At 38.1% G+C, this 21,623-nt stretch overlaps 1 protein-coding gene across 2 annotated transcripts in view; it reads left to right on the forward strand.

Moving 5' to 3' along the window:
* creb5b (cAMP responsive element binding protein 5b) overlaps positions 1–20,693 on the forward strand; it is an 80,352-nt gene extending 59,659 nt beyond the window's left edge. Inside the window, exons 8-11 of one of the 2 annotated variants that reach the window (XM_055211771.2) lie at positions 13,682–13,993; positions 14,675–14,902; positions 19,008–19,116; positions 19,583–20,693. In XM_055211771.2, coding sequence (XP_055067746.1) covers positions 13,682–13,993; positions 14,675–14,902; positions 19,008–19,116; positions 19,583–19,707 — 774 coding nt within the window. In that variant the 3' untranslated portion in view covers positions 19,708–20,693. Of the gene's footprint in view, positions 1–13,681; positions 13,994–14,674; positions 14,903–19,007; positions 19,117–19,464 lie in introns of both variants that reach the window. The other variant, XM_055211772.2, reaches the window with a different exon arrangement.
* Positions 20,694–21,623: the final 930 nt, after the last annotated feature.

Below are 21,623 nucleotides of genomic sequence, written 5' to 3' on the forward strand. Positions count from 1 at the left end.
TTCATCACTGTATAGATATTTAGGGGGGGCGTAATTGCCCCTAGAAAAACTGCGCCCCTGGCTCCAACAAAGAATTTGGCATTGTGGTGATTCATGTTGGATAGAGCGAGGTTTTCTTTTTGAAAATGCTTTTTACCATAATATGCAAAAAAAATCATATTGTCAAATCAAAACATGGATTGAGATGATAAAATCACTACAAAAACAGTGTCCAAACACAAAAATTCAATTTTGACTAATTTAGGTAAAAATGTGCTTTCTATACCAAGAAAGTGACAAGATGAAAATCACTTTTTCTGTTACAAACTTTCACATGGCATCTTTAGGTTATAAAAACATATAAAAATGCAATGTATATATAAAAATGCAATAAATCCATGACAAGTTTTTTTTTTCAAAATGCTATAAATCCTTTGAATCAATATATAAATGTGCCTTTATCTTTGCCATGTTATATTCATTTAGTTGACTAGTGGTATACACTGATTGAAAAATAAACATTAATGCCATTAATCAAAACACTTACTTTGTCATATTAATAACACTGTCATTACTGCTGTCATCCTTGGGATGTCGTCGCTGAACTTTTTTGACAGCGATCAGCTGTAAAATGTTTTGGTCCTGCTCGATTTTCGTTGACTTCGAGTAAATTAATGGAAAGTTTTTCATAAGATCTATTGGGTTAATGTGTTAGCATGACAGAAGCTTCATGCTGTCGTGTGACAACAAGCAACAGCCGGCATTTTTCCTTCGCCCGAGGGCCTCTCGCGTAAATTCGATTTTGATGGCTTACGTTTTTTTCCCTGCCACAGAAAACCACCACAGGTTTTTCAATGCCATCAAAAGTATTATTATAAAACGGGCAGTTCTGGTTCTTCATTCTGATTGGTTGAAACGCATTCTAAGTCGTGATAAAATACCCTTGTAAACCCACGGTTCAGACTGCATTACATAAGTATCACTGCGCCACTGTTGCTGTGTATGATTTATGAAAATAAACACCACAGTCTTAAATCACATTTTTAATTTGTCTACAATTGCAAAATTAATGGCGATATCCAGATAAATTTCAATAAATATTGTTGAGTCATCTCGTCAATAAAGAGAAAACGTTCCCTGAGGAGTTTCTACTTCAAATTCATATTTCCGTTATCCACTGGGTGGCGATCTTACCCAACTTAATCACTGAAGCATTAACTTAACACTAAAAAACACAGTGTAAGTTTTAATGGCTCTGAATCTGATCTCTTTCAAAAGTTATTCACAAAAATAGAATTATCTCAGCTTTTAGCTGAAAATTTGAGAGGTGATAAGAGAACAAATGAAGGTAGGATAAAACGTTTTTTTTGTTTGAAAGCGGAGTGTCTGAAAGAGTTAAGCATGCTTCCAAGCATATTTGATAATCACTTCAACAGATGCACGATATAAATGTTAATGTATAAATTAGATGAATGTTGATTTAAGAAAATAAACACACAGTCTTAAATCATATTTTCATTGTATCTTTGCTGCGTCTATTTTGGTTGGTAACTACGCTCTGTTGCAGCCACACTTGATTCTGAGGAACTACTTTGTTTGGCGGAAGAGTAATATTTGTACTAATATAATTACAACTTATTTGTGTTTTATTTTATGACATCCTGCTATGCATATGAAGTAACCGTTTTATAAAAGCAATAAGCCCCGCAAAGCAGTGGGGTTACAGTGCATTTATTACAGCTAATGGAGTTTTAGGCACTCCCCTTGCCCTTGGCGTCGTGCCTAACAACGCCCCTTAGCTGTTATAAAATGCACTGGTAACCCACTGCTTCTTGGGGCTTATTGCTTTATTTTGTTTTTGTTTGTTTGTTGATCACGAAGTACAAGATGAGGAAAACTAGGATTCTGTGTGTATTCAAAGCTATTGGTTGAGCGAATTTATTGCATTCTGCAGAGAAGGAGAGCTGGTGTTTGTCGTGGTTTGGAAAAAAGGGAGAAAAGATGACCGAATAACATGGCGAATATCGGATTTTGATGAGAATTTACTTTTTAATACTAACCAGATACAATACTGATTTTGGCGGTATCATTTTTTTTTAAATGGCGTTTATCGCGTTTCTAAACCAAACTCTTCAAATACAGATAACATAGCTATTGTACTTTAGTACTTTAGTAGATAGGTACACTGTTGGTTGAAAGTGGTGTGGTACCCTTTCAAAAAGTACTGTACACCTTTACAGCTAAAGAGGTCAAATTAGTACATCAGAAGTACATATTGGTACCAAAGAGTGCATATTAGTACCTCAAAGGTACATATTGGTACTAAATGTATAAGCTAAACCCTAAACGGTTTTGCCTCAGTGACAACATTGGACCATTTTATCTAACAGTGTATATACTGTAGAAAGTTACTCCATGGAAACTTGAAAGAACAAAGCCACATCTCACGATTGTCTAGCTGTTACAGAGAGATGAAAGGAGAGGCAGAAGAAAAGTACAGAGAGATTGACAGAGAGTATTAGACAGGTCGATTCACTGATATGGGTTAAAGTGAGTTTAGTTGGCAGTAAGTCTAGCAGACACCAGACAGACTCACGCACACACTTCTACCCAGGGGCTTCCTCATCTGACCTCATTGAGTTTGATTTACTCCTTAAGCAGCAGGTGTGGCGCACCCTCTCTCTTTGCACTCTTTTATTGATATGAAGTCATCGCTCGGCCTGCGGAAAGCCAAATATGTCGTCAAAATGCACCTTGATGGACCGATGATGATGTCACTCGAAACACCAGCGCTATGGATGAAAAGGCAATTAATAAATACCATTAATGTGCAATTACCCATGATGCCCCAAGCTTTGTAAAAGACATGACTGAGTGAGAGAAATTAGAGGTCAGAAAAGACAGGTTAAAGATCGGTAATAAAACGGTGAAGGATTTTAAATGATTTCTGCTCTTATAACTGCAGACGGACAGGCGTGGCTGCATATCTGTGAAGATATCATGTGAATGAAACCTGATAGATTGGCTGTGCTCCATTGATCTATAAAGTGTTTTATATTGCTTAAAATATCAAATAAATGATTTGTAGAGGCAAAGGAATGGGATGAAAAGGATTCAAGATGTTGTGGAAGATATTATCCAGGTCTGTAACTACCATAGACATCATGGGAGACATGTAGTCTTATATGGCCAAACTTTAAGGGGTGGTTTCCCGGACAGGTTTTAGATTAATCCAGGACTAGGTTAATTTAGATATGTGTTTTAAAAATATAGCAGCTCAAACATGCATTTTAGTCTGGGACTAGGATAAGCCCAGTTCAGGAAACCGCCCCTAAATGGCGTATAGCGCTTGGCACATTTTTTTTTTGTGTGAAGGTCAATTCACACTAAGGACATTAATGACAACTACTATAGGATAAAGTCATAAAATTCGTTTTACATTTAAGAGAACAGCACAAAACAATGATTACAATAAGGATACAGAGGAACAATAATGTTATTTTATTAAGAGTTATTTTTAATATAACCTAAATGATAAAACATTGACAGCCAATGAAATCTATTCAAACTTTAAAATGTGCGCTTAGAATCAGACATCGTCTGATCGTCATCGACCACTGGTGTGGACATTAATACTCACTCCGCCATTGACAAATTATCTGGTCAATTAAGATAAAACACTTCCCTGCCAATGACGAGTTTTTACGGCAATCCATATTTCTGCTATTATACACTAGGTGGCGCACTTACACAACTTATAAAATACTAAAGCATCTATGGATCTAAAAGCAGTATGTTTTGATCATTGCTCTGAATCTGATCTCTAACAAAATCCTTTGTTCAAAATGTGGTATTTTTTAAGAAACGTACATATTTGAGAGGGGATAAGAAGAGAAGAAATGAAGATAGGATGAAACGGTTTTAATGGTTTATAAGTAGATGGTCTGTTTTTTCATTTGATATATTGTATGTTTATATATTTAAAGAAGAACATTTTTTACACTCTTAAAATGAACGTGTTAAAATAACACATCTTGCTAGATGTGTTGTCCTTAACTTAACACATCTCTGTGTTATTTTTGGAACAACACACATCTTGTGTTGTCCCTTCTATTTATTTAAACTCAAAATTTACACGAAATGACACATAATTAGTTAAATATGATAACACAAAACAGTGTGTTAAAATGAACATCCTTTCTTAGAGTGTAGAAGGCATTAAACATTTGTGAAAATCATAAAAAATGTGGCGCTGACCTGCAACTTTTCTTAAAACGCTGGCGGGGAAAGAGTTAAGGTACAGTTATCTTTAAAGTAATTTTTTTATGTGAAAGAGTCTTTAAGGACCGCTCACTTATACTCTAAAACCGGGATTTTCAAACTTTTTGCAGCCAGGGACCCCTTACATATAAGAAAAATGTCCAAGGACTCCATTAAAATTCTAACAGTTACTAAGCATATTCTTGCCATAAAACATATAAGCATATTTTACATTTGTTTATAGCAGGGCTAGTCAAGTGCGGCCCGCCAATCATCTTTATCTGGCCCGCCTGTCACCTTTGGTCGTTTATCAATCGGAAGGCTGCAGCCTCCGGAGGTCGCATATGCAAAATGCATATGTCATCAAGTTTAAGTTAACTGAGCATTACATTCACAAATCATCAGCATATTACAACAATTTACGATTAACTAAGAATAATAGCCAACTTTATAATTGTTAAAATTCTGAAATAAGACTTAATGACGTATGCAGCCTGGAAATGCGACCTGCAGCCTTCGGATTGAGAAACGACTATAGTCTGATTTAAATTCAGCGTGGTTACTTTTACCTTTCCACTGTACATGACAAATGACAGCCGAGAACACGGAAAGTGAGTCAGAAAGTGGCTGCGTGGGCTGCCAACCATCTGTGGGTGCTTTATTATCTGATCCAATTCGAGCTTTGGATGCGTTAAAGAAAATAAACGTATGCAGCTTCACCGCATGTGACGCGGCGACCGGAAGTGATGTATTTCAGTGTGTTCCAATCAAAAATGTGTGCATAGTAAATATTATTAATTATTTTTTGTTTCACTTTATCAGTAACACTTGAATACTTTAAAAACGACTGATTACTGGTAAGTAAATTATTAACTATATATTCGTAGATTAAAGGTTCTCTCCCATGACAGATTTACGATTAAACTACAATTTCATTACGACTGCCACTAGGGGCGAACTCCCGACAGTTATATCTGTAATGTACAACGGAAAGGCTGTTTAGCGTATATATCTATAAAATATAAAAAAAAGAAAACATGTAGTGCAATTTTAGTCATTAGGAGTGATGTTGTGAATACTTGACATGAAACAATTAATGAAAGTTAAACATTTATAAACAAAATATGTTTAAGAGTGTTGATCTTTTACACTTTTACTATTAATATTTGACTCTTACATGTTGCAATTGTTTCTAAATATTATTAAAGAAAATATGAGTTTTCAGTATTTAAAAGGCAACACACTGGATACAAGAAGTGTGCTTTTGTTTTAAAAAATGCATGCTTTTTAATATGTTTTTTTTATATACTATAACAAAAGTAACAAAAACAACAACAACAAACACACACACACACACACACACATATATATATGGTAAATGTAAAAAAATATGGGTAAAAGTTTGGCTGGCCCTCGTCATATTTACAATTTTAAAATCTGTCCCCCGAAGAAGAGTAGTTGAAGACCCCTGGTTTATAGTGATTCAACGTATGTGTTTTTAAGAGGATTGTTTTGTTTAAAGTACATTTGGAGTTTTTAAATGATCTTAAAAGCGTTCATAAAATGAACAGGTTCTTAGATGTAAATATCCGCTTCTTAATAATAAAACACAGTTGTATATTTTATAACAAATTATTTCACACATCCCCTGGCTATGAATTGTTTACCCAGGGTCTCCAGACCCCACTTTGAGAACCCCTGCAATAAAAAATGCTATTATTTTCAACCAAACATTGAGTCAAAAAAGAGACAAACCCAACCCACTGGGCTGTATTTTTTGGGCTCAGGCGTGGAAGGAGAGACGTCAATTGCGACCACTCACCTTCATCTGCCTCGTTAAAACCTTATGATGTTCGCAGCAGGGTTACATGAATGTCTACGGTGCACATGCGACAGGTAAACTAAGCAATATGATAGGCATGTGAGAGGGCTGTTCATCATCGTGCACCAATCGACAAAACAGTCGCATCCTAATGACGAATGCGCGCCCGGGCTCAGATACTCAATAAAAACATTTATTGCAGGACATTTGTTCCTGCAGCAGTCAGATATTTTAATGAATACTGTGTTGACTATTATATTGTTGAATTGATTGTATTGTTCCCTTGTACTTCTGAATTGTGAAAGTGAATTTTTATAGAATCATGTGGTACTGATTTCTTAATCATGTTTTAATAATCTTTAAATGTAGAGTTATTTATTTATTTTGTGTGTAAGTTGTGTGATGTGTTTGTTGGCTGTATGGTTTAGGTGGTGGCAAACCAGTTTCCCCTTGGGGATTAATAAAGTTCTCTCTCTCTCTCTCTCTCTCTCTCTCTCTCTTTCTCTAAAAGTTCAGTGTGAGTGTGTGCATCTGGGAGAGTAGGGAGTAGGGACAAATGCGCTGGGGCATAGTTTGGTTTGTTTTGGATAATATGAGTGCCAACCTCTGCAACCCGGCCAGGGCAAATCAAGTCAAGGGTTCACCCTAAGAAGTCAAGTCGACTCCTGATAAGTGTCAAGTCAAGTCACAGTACTAAAATAAATAGGACTACAATTTTTTCGATAGGTCTAAAATTAGCATTCGGTAAAGAAATCGAATCAAATGAATAATAACACTTTATTGTAAAAATGAAATATAATAATAATTTTTGAGCTACAGAATTGATTTTCTCTTTGTCTTGGGTTGTTTGATTAACATTAATGACACAAACTTGAGTACGTTCATTGAGGTTACTGTCTCTTTAAGAGAACCACAGACTGGTTTCTGCCTCTAATCTATACATAAACCTAAGACATAAACACATGTTTTTATTAGAAAAAGAATACTGTGTGGATATCATTTTGTTTGTCCTATCAAGAACAGAAAGAAACGCGTCTCTCATGTGTTTGCACTATTGAGGGTTAGACATGCGCGCACACACAAACAGAGGACAAATTGCAAACAGCGCAGCATAACAGTCGCTCCACATAAAAACTTTGTTGTTTTTCAGTGCTCTGTTCGCCAAATGTATTTTAATGGACTACAGTGTGAGAGACAGTAGCACAACTCTATAGTCTACACATAAAGCGTTCTGATCTGAATGGTGTAGGGATGATCACGAGCTGGACCAGACACATTTAACCGCACGTGCGTCTGCGCTTAGTTACAGAAAGCTGCTCACTTTAGCAACTTTTTGCGGTTAAATTGTTTAAAATCACTTGAATGTTAACATTTGCAAGCAAATGATAAACTTTTCCTATTTAAATCTGCGTGTCAAATTCCCCAATACATATACGAGCATTACTAAGAATAATGGTCACATTTCTTATAGGAAAAAGCATAAAATGCAGCCAAATTATTACATTATTAATCGTTATAGAGTGAAACTGACTATAGAGAGATGACTTTCTTACCTTATGATTCTTGACATTGTGGTTGTCCTGTCGGATATTCTTGCGTTGCATATTTTGCATCTGTGGAGCTCGACTAACGTTACAGTCTGCCATGTTTGGCGCGGTTTGAATTGTTTAGCGTTAAAGGCGCAGACGCTGATTAGTGGTACTGATGTCACAATAATATTTTTTTATTTTAATTAATTTTATTGCTGTTTGTTTATTATAAGTTCAACTTATTGTCCAGTCTTCCACGTCAAGTCTCAAGTAACTTGTTCTCAAGTCAAAGTCAAGTCATTTTCATACTTTAATCAACCAAGTTCCAATTCCTGAAAATTGTGACTCGAGTCCCCCACCTCTGCCCTTAACCTATGATGGGTTGTTTCGAACCAAAATGCTGGGTTGTCTAACCCATTGTTGGGTCAAATATAAAAATTTTCTGGGTTAGTTTAACCCAACGACTGGGCTTATCCCTTTTTCTCGTGACCCAACAGTGGGTTGAAAATAGCATTTTTTATTCATCTTTTACAGGCATGTTAAAATACAGTTTGTTTTTTATTGTATATGCTGCCCAATAACTTACAAAAACGGTCTATGAATCTAATTAATCCCATGACAAGGGATCACATCACCCCATTCTTGAAGTCTTGCCATTGGCTCCCTGTCAGATTTCGGGTGGATTTTAAAGTTCTCATGCTTACCTACAAAGCTTTGAATGGTTTGGCTCCTCACTATCTTACTGAGCTGTTTGCCTCTTACACACCTGTGCGTGCTCTCCGCTCCTCGGAAATTGGCCTTTTAATCTTCCCACATAAAATCTATGGGTGATAGGGCATTTGGAAGATCTTTGGAATTCCTTGCCTGCTCGGATTAGACAAGCTGAATCCCTTTATTTTAAAATCGTGCCTTAAAGCTTATTTCTTTAGGGTAGCTTTGACTTGATTATATTGAAGTTTAATTTTTTTTAACGTGCTTGTTTTGATAGTAATTTATTATCTGGTGTGTTTTTTTATATCTCACTTATATCTCACAAAGTATTGTTTGTTTAAATGTATGTTTCCTTTTTTCCCCTGTAAAGCGCTTTGAGATACTATACTTTTAAATTGTGCTATAGAAAATAAAATTTATTATAATTATTATTATTAATAATAATGTGGGTTTAAAATTAAAATTAGAGTTATTGTTAGGGCTGTCCACAGGTGGACACTACTTGAGTATTTTAAGTCAATTTTCCAAGCATCTGTGCTTTATAAGAGTGTTTGTCTTGGGAAAAAATTGACTTTACTAAAAATGTTCACTACATTCTAAAGCATAGAATCATACTGCACTGTAAAAAATACTTTGCTGCCTTAAAATTTTTTGTTAAAATAATTCAGATTTACAAGTCATGTCAACAGAGATGAGTTGTCACAACTAATAAAATATAGTTGAGAGTTATAACAACTCACCTGTAGTTATAACAACTCATCTCTAGTCAAGATAAATAATAGTAAGTTGAAAAGACTTGTAAATCCGAGTTGATTCAACAAAAAATTTTAAGGCAGCAAAGTATTTTTACAGTGTGTGTTCCATTTATATTGCATATTAAAATGTATTTAATACCTAATTACATAAAAATTGTGTACTTTTACTTTTTTTGAGTAAAAGTACAAAAGTACTTTTTACTTAAGTAAAAAAACTAGATGTTTAATGTACTTAAATATTAAATATAGACCAAAAACTTAAAATTATGAAATGTAGTGTAGTTAAAATTATGATATGCTTTGGAATGTATGTTTTCAAAAGAAAAACACTGATAAAATATGAATACTTAAAAATTTACTTTTATGTAGAAAGTAAAACTATATCATATAGATTGTTTATTTATAAATGAAAAAATATGTACATAAATAAAATTGTTCTTAAATGTATACATGTGTATTTATATTTACATAATAATTACACACTGTACACACACAGGTATATTATGCAAACACAAACTTTTCTTTTGTATGCGATTAACCGTGATTAATCTTTTGACAGCCTTAGTTATTGTGTGTTTTTGGTTTCAATCTTAAATATTAGTTACATTCTTGATATCAGAGATCTGACTACAGGTGCTTGACACACGTCTCTCTGGAGTGAATCAGTTCATGAGAATGCACCTCAAGAGGACAGATTGTCAACAGGCCAACTCTTGTGTTACAGTAATGACTGTTTTCCTCTGGTTTTGCAGTGCCAGCATGTGCGACAGCACTATCATTACAGGCTAATGGAGCTGCTGGTTCAGCTCGGAGGGCTCAGCTTTAATGTCTGTTTACACCTCATTAGGAAGGGCAGATGAGACAGTTTCAGTAACACACATCAGCGCTGATCTGGGTTCTCAGCTAACGTCATAAGAGATTATTTACACGTAACATATAGAGGTTACGTTACATGCCTTCCCGCATTTCTACCTGACAGATTTGAAGAGAAAGTTAGCATTCAATCTGGAGAAGATTTGAGATTGGGTGAGAATGCTTTTACTTGTTTCTTTCTCTATTTCGCTTTGTTGTGGTTTTATGTTGGAACACAGTGTTAATAATGTTGGATCAGTCATTGTTTAACAATGGCAATCTGAACTTTCTGGTTTAGATTAGTCAGATTTCTCGGTGATTTATGGCTTCGGGTTTATTCTGGATTTCAGCCAACGGCAGAGCAGGTTTTAGCTGTTTGATTGATGTTACCAAAAGCCTTAAGACTGAAACGTCTTTTTGATAACGTCTTTTGTACTTTAGTACTGTTTATTGTCTAATAGCAGCATTCTCGCAGATACTGTAGCTTGCCTATTCTGCATCCATTTCTGTATCTGTGTACTTCCTTCTTTGTGCCGTCTCACTCTCAGGCTGTTATGGTGTACATGTTCATTTGGCCCCTGACCCCGCGCAGCTCTCTGGGGCCCTGCACACAGCCAGACTGATTACATTAGAACACTGATAGCGGGCGATCTCTCCGTGCCCCACAATGATGGATGTACGGCTCTTCCTGTAGAAGAGAAAGAGAGAGATACTCCACCACCCCCTCCTCTTTTCCTCGCTCTATCGACGGCTGGCTCGTTGCCAAGCCGAGCCCAACTGTAGTATTAGATGAAAGCCCCGTGCCTGTCCCCTCACTCAGCCCCAGACGTTGGCATTCCACCGCGTGGGAACTCGAAACAATCCGGCCGGACCGCGAGGAAGGGAAGGATAGGTGCACAGCTGTCCAGGTCCAATCAGAGTAAGGGCAGTGTTGATTGACAGGTGGCACAATCAGTCAGAGGTGCTTCCATGCACTGTGACCTCAGTATGTCAAGTATGTTAATGGATGAAAGATGGTCTCTTAGGTCTTGTGATTCTGATGCACTCCATCTTTGTACACATATCAGAGACTAATCCTTTTGTCACATATACAGCTGTCAGATCGTTGCAATAAGTCTCAAAATCTGTTATGAGATTAGAAGCATCAACATTACCTTCCTCAGTCAATATTAAAGATATCAAGGTTATATTTTTTTAAATGTATGATATCCATATACTTAAAGGAATATTCCATTTTCTTAAAAGAAAAATCCAGATAATTTACTCATCACCATGTAATCCAAATCTTTATTTGTTCAGTCGAGAAGAAATTATGTGGAAAACATTGCAGGATTTTTCTCATTTTAATGGACTTTAATAGAGCCCAACATCTAATACTCAACACTTAACAGCTCTTTCCAAACTGAGCTTCAAAGGACGACAAACAATCCCAAACGAGGCACAAGGGTCTTATCTAGCGAAACGATTGTCATTTTTGACAAGAAAAATAAAAAATATCCACTTTTAAACCACAACTTCTCGTCTAGATCCTGTCGTGATGCGTCAGCGTGACCCCACGCAATACGTCATGACGTCAAGAGTTCACAGAGGACGAGCGCGAAACTCCGCCCCAGTGTTTACAAATGTTGAGAAAGAGGACCGTTCCTACGTTGTTGTATGTCAACTGATACTAATTAATGTCTTTGTGTCAGTTTATTGTTTACAATGGTCCGCAAATGTGCGTTTTATATATGTAACACGTGACCTCCCTACGTCACTACGCATTTACGTTAGGTCACGCTAGACAGGACCTAGACGAAAAGTTGTAGTTTAAAAGAGCATATTTTTTATTTTTCTTGTCAAAAATGACAATCGTTTCGCTAGATTAGACCCTTAAGCCTTGTTTGGGATCGTTTATAGTCCTTTGAAACTCCGTTGAAAAAAACTGTTACGTGTTGAGTTAAGTATTAAATGTTGGGCTCTATTAAAGTCCATTAAAATGAGAAAAATCCTGCAATGTTTTCCTCAAAAAAAATTATTTCTTCTGGGCTGAACAAAGAAAGACATCAACATTTTGGATGACATGGTGGTGAGTAAATTATCTGGATTTTTCTTTTAAGAAAATGGACTATTCCTTTAAGTAGGGTAGTTTAGCAGGACATGCCGGTATTTGTACAAATGTTTATTGCATCATTGAAGTATTTGCTGAGATCACGCTAGATTACTCATGGGATTTAACTTTGTGTCATGCAAATTTTCACTTGTGTTGAATATTTTCAACTTGCGCGAATGCGCATTTGAGGCCCAATTTGCGTCATTTGCATCGCTCCGCATAAGTTCGTGTTTTTGCATTGAATTTGTACAGTATGTAATCTACTCGCGCAAATCGTTGAGTTCGCATTAGGCCCCATAATGATAAAGATGGGTACATAATGCCAGTTAAGGGCTGAAGTAAGGGTGGGTAAGTTAGTGCTTGTGTATTTGGCAAAAGCGTGTGAGTAAGGGAGGGGACGGCATGGCCTTGTTTGGTTTGGACAGCTGAGGAGCCAGAAACGTATCAAATCAATTTGGGTTTGTTTTGGTAAATAGCAACCAGGAAGACTCTTTAAAAGAAAGTCATCAATGTATATTCACTGTCTATTCATTTATATCCAGATGTTTGAACGTAATGGACAAATAGTTTGGCTGGAGAGGAAAGGGATGCTGCTGTGTTCTTCTGAAGGGATGAACCTTTCTTCGTTTATTTTTTTCTCTAACCTCCGACACATTTCTCATAAAGTCAGTCTACCTGCTCAGATCTTGTGGAAATATATACGGTAGACTCAACACTCTCTAAAAATATTCCTCCAGGGTTTTTTCTAAAGGCCTGCGAAAGCCAAAATGAATGGACACAGACGTTTAAGTATATATGCACATGCTTATGTACTTTCTCATTTTTTCGCGTTGTCTACGCGTGCTGTCAACGGATCAAACCAACGCACATATTTTGGCATCGTGTATGTTTACGCTTGTGGCTTTTTTCAGACCCCTAAGTTGTCTTATTGAGCTGCCCAGAAAAACAGCTTTGCGAGAGAGAGCAGAGAGCAGTCAGGCACTTGCGTTGCAAACACAGGCGCGCTTTGAGCGTCTTAAAAGTCATACACTCCAGGACCGGCCGTGGGTGAAAGCTCAAGTAGACCACACGGATAAAGCAACAGTGCGTAGGCTGGAGGGGAAATGGGCAAATGGTGGGTGAGAGTCTTCAGGGATCTCTCGCTGCCAGGGCTGCACCGCATTGGGCTCTCTCTTCAGATGAAGCTCTTAGACAGTGACGACAGATAGTGGAACAGTTTGTGTTTGGGTAAGAGGGTGTGTGCATGTGTGAAAGGGTAAATGGGAGTGACTGGATTAGCTTGGACATTCGTGTGTGTAAAACACGGAGCAGGCGGACACATTTGATCTATGGGAAGAAATCTAGTCATGCACTTGCTGATGGAATAGATGGCAAGATTTTCCTTTAAACATGCTGAAAACAAGAAGAATTGTTTATTTTTCTTTGTTGTAATAAACGTACTAAACTAAATAAACAACCCATTAAAATTCTGATAGATGTATACTTTATGTATTTGAAACAAGGTACCTTAAAATTATGAATTATTATTACTTTTTGCAGTGTTCCTGTGCCCGCCACACTCGGGTACACCCTTTTTCTGCGAGTGCAAAATTACATTTTTATGCAGTTGTTATTCTACATGAAAAACCAGCAACTTGCTAGTCCTTACATTAATATCTACTTTTCTCCATTTTCTACTCAGAGACTGAAAGCTGCTCTCGCCCACCATCCAGGGGGCATGTCCAATGGCAGCATGAACTCCATGGGTCACATGATGGAGATGATGTCATCACGGCAAGAGCAGGCTACTCACCACCACATGCACCCTCACCAGCACATGCAGGGTCCGCACCACGGATACCCACACCATGCCCACCATCACCCCGGCCATGCACAGAGCACCCATCATCACCAACAGAACCACGGGCACCACAACTCACACCCGCCCCACCTTCACCCCGCACACGGACATCAGACCTCTCCGCACCCGAACATGCACTCCGCTGCCTCACAGGTACTAAATTGGGCGATATTTGTGCTGAGTTGATTGCAGTAGATGGATGTATTGAGTTGGGTTGTGGTAAGCTAAGTGGAGTCATGTCGTATAACATGAACCTGGGAATAAGTCAAACCCCCACCAATTACTAATCGTCCGCCAAAAAAAAGAAAATTATACCCTTTAAGGGAAAGTTATGCACCTAGTTAAGATTCTGCGCAGGTTTTGACCAGGCGTGTGACTGAATCCATATTTTTGTGATTCACAAATTCTGCTCCCAGTGTATTATTAAGGCAAAGAAGGGGCCCTGTATATATACAAACCGGCAAAGCCGCTGCATTTTCCATCGGCCTCCAGAAACCCGTAATGATCTGAAGACGGCAAACACTGCCAAGCATATGTCAAAGAACCTTTTTGTGGGCCTGGTAGTGGCCCTGTTTCTCAGGGTGTCGTGGTGCATTCATTCGAGTGCATGTGTGCGGTGGAAAACTGGGCCCTGACACCTCTTTATGAGGGTGGGGCGGCCCGTAAATTGCACTGCTGTTTCTCACACCCAGACGTCCATCATAAGGCCACTTGGCCACAGAGCGCATTTTGAAGAATACGCCCAGACGGGAAGTCTGTGCGTGGGGAGATGTTAGACAGGTGATCGGTCTGTGAATGCTGGAGAATCTGACTATGTTGACCCATTCGTTACAGTTATCTCCAGCTGCGCAGCAAATGCAGCCAACGCAGACCCTTCAGTCGCCACCTCCCAGCGGAGGTCGTCGCAGACGGGTCATGGACGAAGACCCCGACGAGCGCAGGCGAAAGTTCCTGGAGAGGAATCGAGCAGCTGCCACGCGCTGCCGGCAAAAAAGGAAAGTGTGGGTGATGTCTCTGGAAAAAAAAGCAGAGGAGCTCACCCAAACCAACATGCAACTCCAGGTAAAACGCCCGACACTCAGCTAAAATCCGGTGGTTTTAGGCGTGAAATGCACTTCGCTTTGGAACGCACGCTGAGATGTGTTTCACGCGGGGCTTCATATTTCATTCTCTATTAGTTTTCTCTAGACCACAGAAGCTCATAAACACCCTTCATTTGACAGCTGAAGCTACTGTAGATGGAGAGCATGCGTTACAGACTATGTGGAGGGTAGGGTCAATGGGTTATTGAGGTCTACCAGAGCATAGTCAGCAGGAGATAAATATGTGGTTCGTAGACCAATGAAACCAAGAGCATCACTGAATATATCATCCTTTATAATATAACCATCTTTCAATATAACATCCATGAAAGGTTGATGCCATGTGTCCATCTTATGGAAGCCTATACAGTATTTGGTGGACAATGAATAGCAAGACTATGTTTTACTCATCCTACACATAAGACCGTATAATTTTTTAATACAATCTGGTTATATATATGTAGCTTACATTTACATTTATCCAATTTATGATTTTATCCAAAGCGAAAAGAGAGGAAAAACTAGCAGCAGTAATCTCAGCTCCAATTCTGCACAATTTCACTGTTTGGTCTGTGCCTACTTATTATAAATCTGGACGTTTATGCATTACCCTACTGAAAAATCCAGCTAAGACCAGCATTAGCTGGTGAGCTGGTTTTAGCTGGTCTCCAGCTTGGTTTAGCTGGTTTTGCTGGTGTATGAAGTTGGTTTTGCTGGTGTAGCAAGCTGGTCTAGTTGTGTTTTGGTCACTTTTTAAGCTGGTCTAGCTGGAAGACCAGCTGGCCACCAGCATGACCTGTTTTTCATGCCGGAAGGACCAGCTTAGACCAGCTACTGCCACCTTATACCAGCTAAAACCAGCTACCAGCTTATGCTGGCCTTAGCTGGATTTTTTAGTAGGGTTGGCAGATGCTTTTATCCAAAGCGACTTGCAGCACTGCAAAAAATGACTTTCTTATTTAGTATTTTTTTCTTGTTTTCAGTAGAAATATCTAAAAATTCTTAAATCAAGATATATTTTCTTGATGAGCAAAGTGACCTAAGAAAATAATACTAGTTTTTAGACAAAAACTATACAATTTAAGTGAATTTGTGCTTAAAACAAGCAAAAATATCTGCCAATGGGGTGAGAAAATTTTACTTGAATTAAGTGTTAAAGAAAAAAGAAATCTTATTTTACAATCTTTTTCTCACCCCATTGGCAGATAATTTTGCTTGTTTTAAGGACAATTTCACTTAAATTGTATATTATTTGTCTTAAAACTAGACTTATTTACTTTTCATCACTTTTCGTCATTTTGCTCATCAAGAAAAAGCATCTTAATTTAAGAATTTTTAGATATTTCTACTGAAAACAAGACAAAAATACTAAGAAAGTAAGTGATTTTTTGCAGTGAGGGCATTTAATGTATATTTTACGTACATTTTATTAGTGTGTGTGTGTTTTGGGAATCAAACCCTCATCCTTTTGTGTTGCTAACAGAATGCACTGCAAATAGAGCTTTCAGGAACATCACTTTTACCCAAAGTGACCTGTCAAGCATTTATTACAGAGACAGTCACCCCTGAGCAATCTGAGGTTAAGTATGTTACTTAAGGACAGAGCGGTGCGTCGGCCTTTGTGAGGTTCAAACCCACAGTCTTTTAATTAACAGGCAAGATCTTCAACCGCTAGGCCACTCCACCCTTTGTTCCCATCATGTTTGCTTTACTTTATCATTGCATAGTTTGAGAAGGTGGGAATGAATGCTCTTATACACAGTCATCATTCCATTCTTCAGGCTTGTTTTGCTTCTTCAAACAATCACAGATATGTGCAGGTGCTTCTCCAAAAAACATCCCTGAAAATGTGCCATATGATATATTATTCTGACAGATCATTTAGTCAAATCCAAGAAGCTTTTTTATAGATGCTTGTGTTGGCCACACCTGTAAGTAATGGTAGTTAAATCTCCGCCATGCTCATTATGACGTTGTTTAGTCTTTAATTCAGAGCATCTAACTGAAGATTTGAGGCTCACACTGCCTTTATTTCTAACATGGCATAATTATGTTAAGTATTATATGGATATGTGGCAAAAACAAGCATGTGTGTATTTGTTTAGATTTGTTTGGACAGAAACTGAAAGGCTAACTATTGTAAACAAGATTTCCCAAATATGGTTTAAATTCCAGTGTACCATGGGAGGGACACTGCATTATTTTACAAAAAACTTAATCAAATACAACATCTTAAAAACAAAAAGCTAAACATATCTTTGGAAAGCTGAAATTCTTGTAAACCGTTTTAAGATACAATCAACACAGCTGGTACAATTTGTGACCGTTTTAGGTATTTTTTGCCTTTTTTAGGAATGCTTAGGGGTTTAAATGTAATCTTAAAACAAAGGAATTACAAAGGAAAATAAATGCACCATGGCTGAGCTTAACCTTGAATTCGTTGTGAATTCTTGTAGATCAATTGGTAAAGCGTTGTGTTACTTAGCAGTGGGCTCGTGGGCTTAATCCACAGTCGTTTTGGATAAAAGCGTCTGCCAAATGCGTACATGTAAATTTAAGTTTGATTACTTTACATTGCCACACACCAGTTAAAGGCATAGTTCACACAAAAATTAAAAATGTGTCATTACCCTCATGTGGTTTGATCCCCTCATTTCGTCTTTCAAACAGCTAATTCCGCGCACCCGCGCCGCAACAATCTGCCGATCCCGTGAAGCTGGCCACACCTCACATCACTGAGGCACTATGGTTTAAAAAGATGCCATTTTATGCAGATAGATGCACATTGTACATTTATGTTGTATTAATGCTTAATATTATGTAGAGTGCATCAGTTTGTGTTTATTAACCCTTTAGTTTCTCTTCATCACGCAGCTACTTCTGTAAGAGGTTTCTGTTAAAAACATTTAATTCATTATCTAGTATGTGTTCATTGTTCTGTCATAGTTTCTTCAAAATTAAGTTTTATTTGAGTGTTTTTAATAAAAATATTTTCATTTTCACCATGACGTGTACGCCCTGCCCCTTTGATTGCCCCGCCCCCAGTTAATCGAGTACTCGTTCTTCAGACCTATGGATTAATCGAAATGAAAAAATGAAAATAAATGCACATCCCTAGTGTTTATTATAAACAATTTATCTGTGTAAGTCATTAATTTAAAAAAAGAATGTGTCATCATAAACTTTTGTGTAATCAAAATCTAAAAAATTACTTTCGCAATCTTGTGGCGATCATTCTCTGATGGCTTGTACGAAAGCATCCATTAACTCCGCCCCCTCCAACTGTCAGTCTGATGCCTGTTCCATTTCTGAATGAAACTCCTACTTTTCTATATCCAATAAAAGCACAGTGAAAAACAACCCATGCCCACTATTTTCCTCGTGTGATATTCGGTTTCACTCTGAAATATGGCACAACGCAGTTACATTGTGTACTAAGACCGGCGAGAAATTAAAAGTTGCGAGTTGAAAGTTACCAAGGGGACTATTTTCAGGTGCTGCGTAATATCATTACGCCTGCTGCAGCCATGTTACGGCAGCAAAGTCTTTGATTATTACGCCAGAATGAGAGTATAGTTCCCGTTCTACAGAAGAGTCACGTTTTAAATAGGAAAAATATTGAAACTCTTTGGTCATTTTTAGCGCGTTGCTAATGGTCTAATCAGATTCAATGGATTATGCTAAGCTATGCTAAAAGTGGTACAGACAGACCCGGAGATCAGCTGAATGGATTCCAAAATGGTAAAAATCAAATGTTTAACTCTAGGGGAGCTGGAAAATGGGCATATTTTTTTTTTTAATGGAGTGTCCCTTTAATGTGGGGTTATCACTTCGGTCACCATCCCTTTTCATAGTAACCACAATACCCTTTAGCTTCTCAAATGTGTTAAATAAATAACCCCAACTCGACTGTATGTTTCAGTTGTTACACATCTGCATAAAAAAACAGCTCAGACACAGACAATGTGCACTGAAAGAGAGGCAACAATTTAAAAAAATCTCCATTTGGGTTCTGAAAAACAACATGAGGATGAATATACTTTAGGGTGAACAATCCCGTTAAAATGTTTAATCTCTTTTGGCAGAACGAGGTCACCATGCTGAAGAATGAGGTAACGCAACTAAAACAGCTTTTATTGACACACAAGGACTGTCCCATCACAGCAATGCAGAAAGAGTCTCAAGGTTACCTCAGTGAGTACCAACACACACACAAATGCACACACACACACACATAGAGGTGACACCACATAATGGTGGATGTACTTTATATCGTTGTGTCTATTTTAGTATAAAGTAGATCTTCACTACAGTTACACCCATTGATATAGATACTTGTGACATTTCGAAATGTATGGAGACTGCCACTCCCTGGTTTGATTTTGAGAGGAAAAACACAGTCACTGAAAAACCTGTTGCCTTGGCTGTGCTCATGGCGTAGGAAATAACACGACTTGACTTTTACAAATTTAATATCACAGGCAATAATGTTAATGCATGTTAATGCAGTTGTTTCATTTTTTTACATTTTATTTAACATAGAAGAAAAATCAGAGATGAATTTGAAACTTAAAACATAACTGAACTATGAAACTATGAAAGAGCAGATGGATGGATGGATGGATGGATACACGTCTTCATCTCTCCTCTCATACCTCAGGTCCAGAAAGCAGTCCGGCGGGAAGCCCCACCCCTGCAACCCAGCAGCAAGTCATCCAGCACAATACCATCACCACCTCCAGCACGGCACCCAATCACCGCACAGACATTAACCCCATCCATTAGCGACTCAAACCCTTACCCAATGCGCTCCCACGCCGGACATCCTGACTGCGGACTGTACGGACAGACACGCACCTCTGTGCCTCTATGGCAGCTTTCTCTTCTGTAAAATGTTTCTGTTTGTTTCGTGTTACCATTTGAGTCAGCTAAGAAAAAGGGAAGTCTCACCCCTGTTAGGAACCTGGCTGATGGGTTGTTGTGGCAACGTGAGCGCTACATCTGTTCCTGGATTACGACTGGACTACTGCCTTTACAAGCGAACAGAACACAAATAGTAGTAGGAGCTGTGTTACGTGCTGTTTTTCCATTGCCAAAATGATGCCGTTTGTATCCCTTTTGTTTCTGTTGGGAGTTTATAATAATTGCTGTCACATTCCCCCTTTTATCCGATTCGAAAGTATAAATTAGGAAAGTCGTTCTCCATTTGGTTATGATCATGAATGTAAACCAAAGCAATATGAATCTCCGATGCGCATCTAAATCTGATTATGCTCAACTTATTAGCATTTTGGATCATTTGAGAAATAACAAATGTCTGTTATCCTACTAAAACATAACAGCATCGGCTCCTAATATGATACAGGTCGTGTAAATGAAATGTTTATATCAAGCTGACACACAAGTTCCTGTGTGAGATTTTGGGTTCCCCAGAGTGGTGAGGTCGCAAGTTAAGTCATGTTGCTCTTCATATGAACTCCAGAAAGACATTTCACCTTTCATTATCTTCTTCTTGAACCCTGTTCCTCATCATTTTGGAGAATATTTTTACTTATGGTACAGAAAAGTATCTGTTTAGAATTAAGACAACTTTGATGTCTGTCAAGTTTGATTTTTATACCAGATTAATGCCATGACATTTTTTTTATTTTATTTTACCTGAGGTTATGGAAAACCTCTATGAGAGCCAAATACATTGTTAAATGCAGGTTGAAATTAGCTTTAGTTTTGGCTCGGACTGTTGTTTGGATCTTCTTTTGACTTTCTTACTCCAAAAGTTTCACATGAGGGCACGAAACTAAACGTGGTAGTTTCACGTGGGTACTCGATAGTTTCACATCCGCATGCGAAAGTTTCACGTGAACTCACGATAGTTTGTTTTAACAAATAGTTAAAGTTTGTTTTAACGATACGCAGTAGTTTCGCGTGGGTACGCAATAGTTTCACATGCGCATGCAAAAGTTTCACGTGAGCTCGAGAGTTTCACTTGAGGGCACGCGAAAGTTTCACATCAGGGCGCGAAACTAAACGCAGTAGTTTCACATGGGCACGCGATAGTTTCGCGTGTGCACGTGAAACTATTGGGTGCCCACGTGAAACTACCGCGTTAAATCTGAAGTGAAACTATCGCGTGCGCACCTGAAACTATCGCGTGCACACATTGAAGGCTAAAGTTTCACGTGTGCACGCAAAACTAAACGCGGTAGTTTCACGTGGGTTCTTGATAGTTTCACGTTCGCATGCAAAAGTTTCACGTGAGCTTGCAATAGATTGTTTTAACAAATAGTTAAAGTTTGTTGTAACGATAGTTTGTTTAAACTAAACGCGGTAGTTTCACGTGTGTACGCGATAGTTTCACGTTCGCATGCGAAAGTTTCACGTTCGCATGCGAAAGTTTCACGTGAGCTCGCGGTAGTTTGTTTTAACAAATAGTTAAAGTTTGTTTTAACGACAGTTTCTTTTAACTAAACACAGTAGTTTCATGTGGGTACGCAATAGTTTCACATGCGCATGCGAAAGTTTCGCGTGCGCTCGAGAGATTCACTTGAGGGCACGCGAAAGTTTCACGTGAGGGCGCGAAACTAAGCGCGGTGGTTTCGCGTGGGCACGTGATGGTTTCACGTGCGCACGTGAAACTATTGCATGCCCACGTGAAACTGCTGCGTTAAATCTAAAGTGAGGCTATCGCGTGCGCACCTGAA

The sequence above is a fragment of the Misgurnus anguillicaudatus genome, chromosome 10 (genome assembly GCF_027580225.2).
Source record: "Misgurnus anguillicaudatus chromosome 10, ASM2758022v2, whole genome shotgun sequence".
In the NCBI taxonomy this organism is placed as follows: Eukaryota; Metazoa; Chordata; class Actinopteri; order Cypriniformes; family Cobitidae; genus Misgurnus; species Misgurnus anguillicaudatus.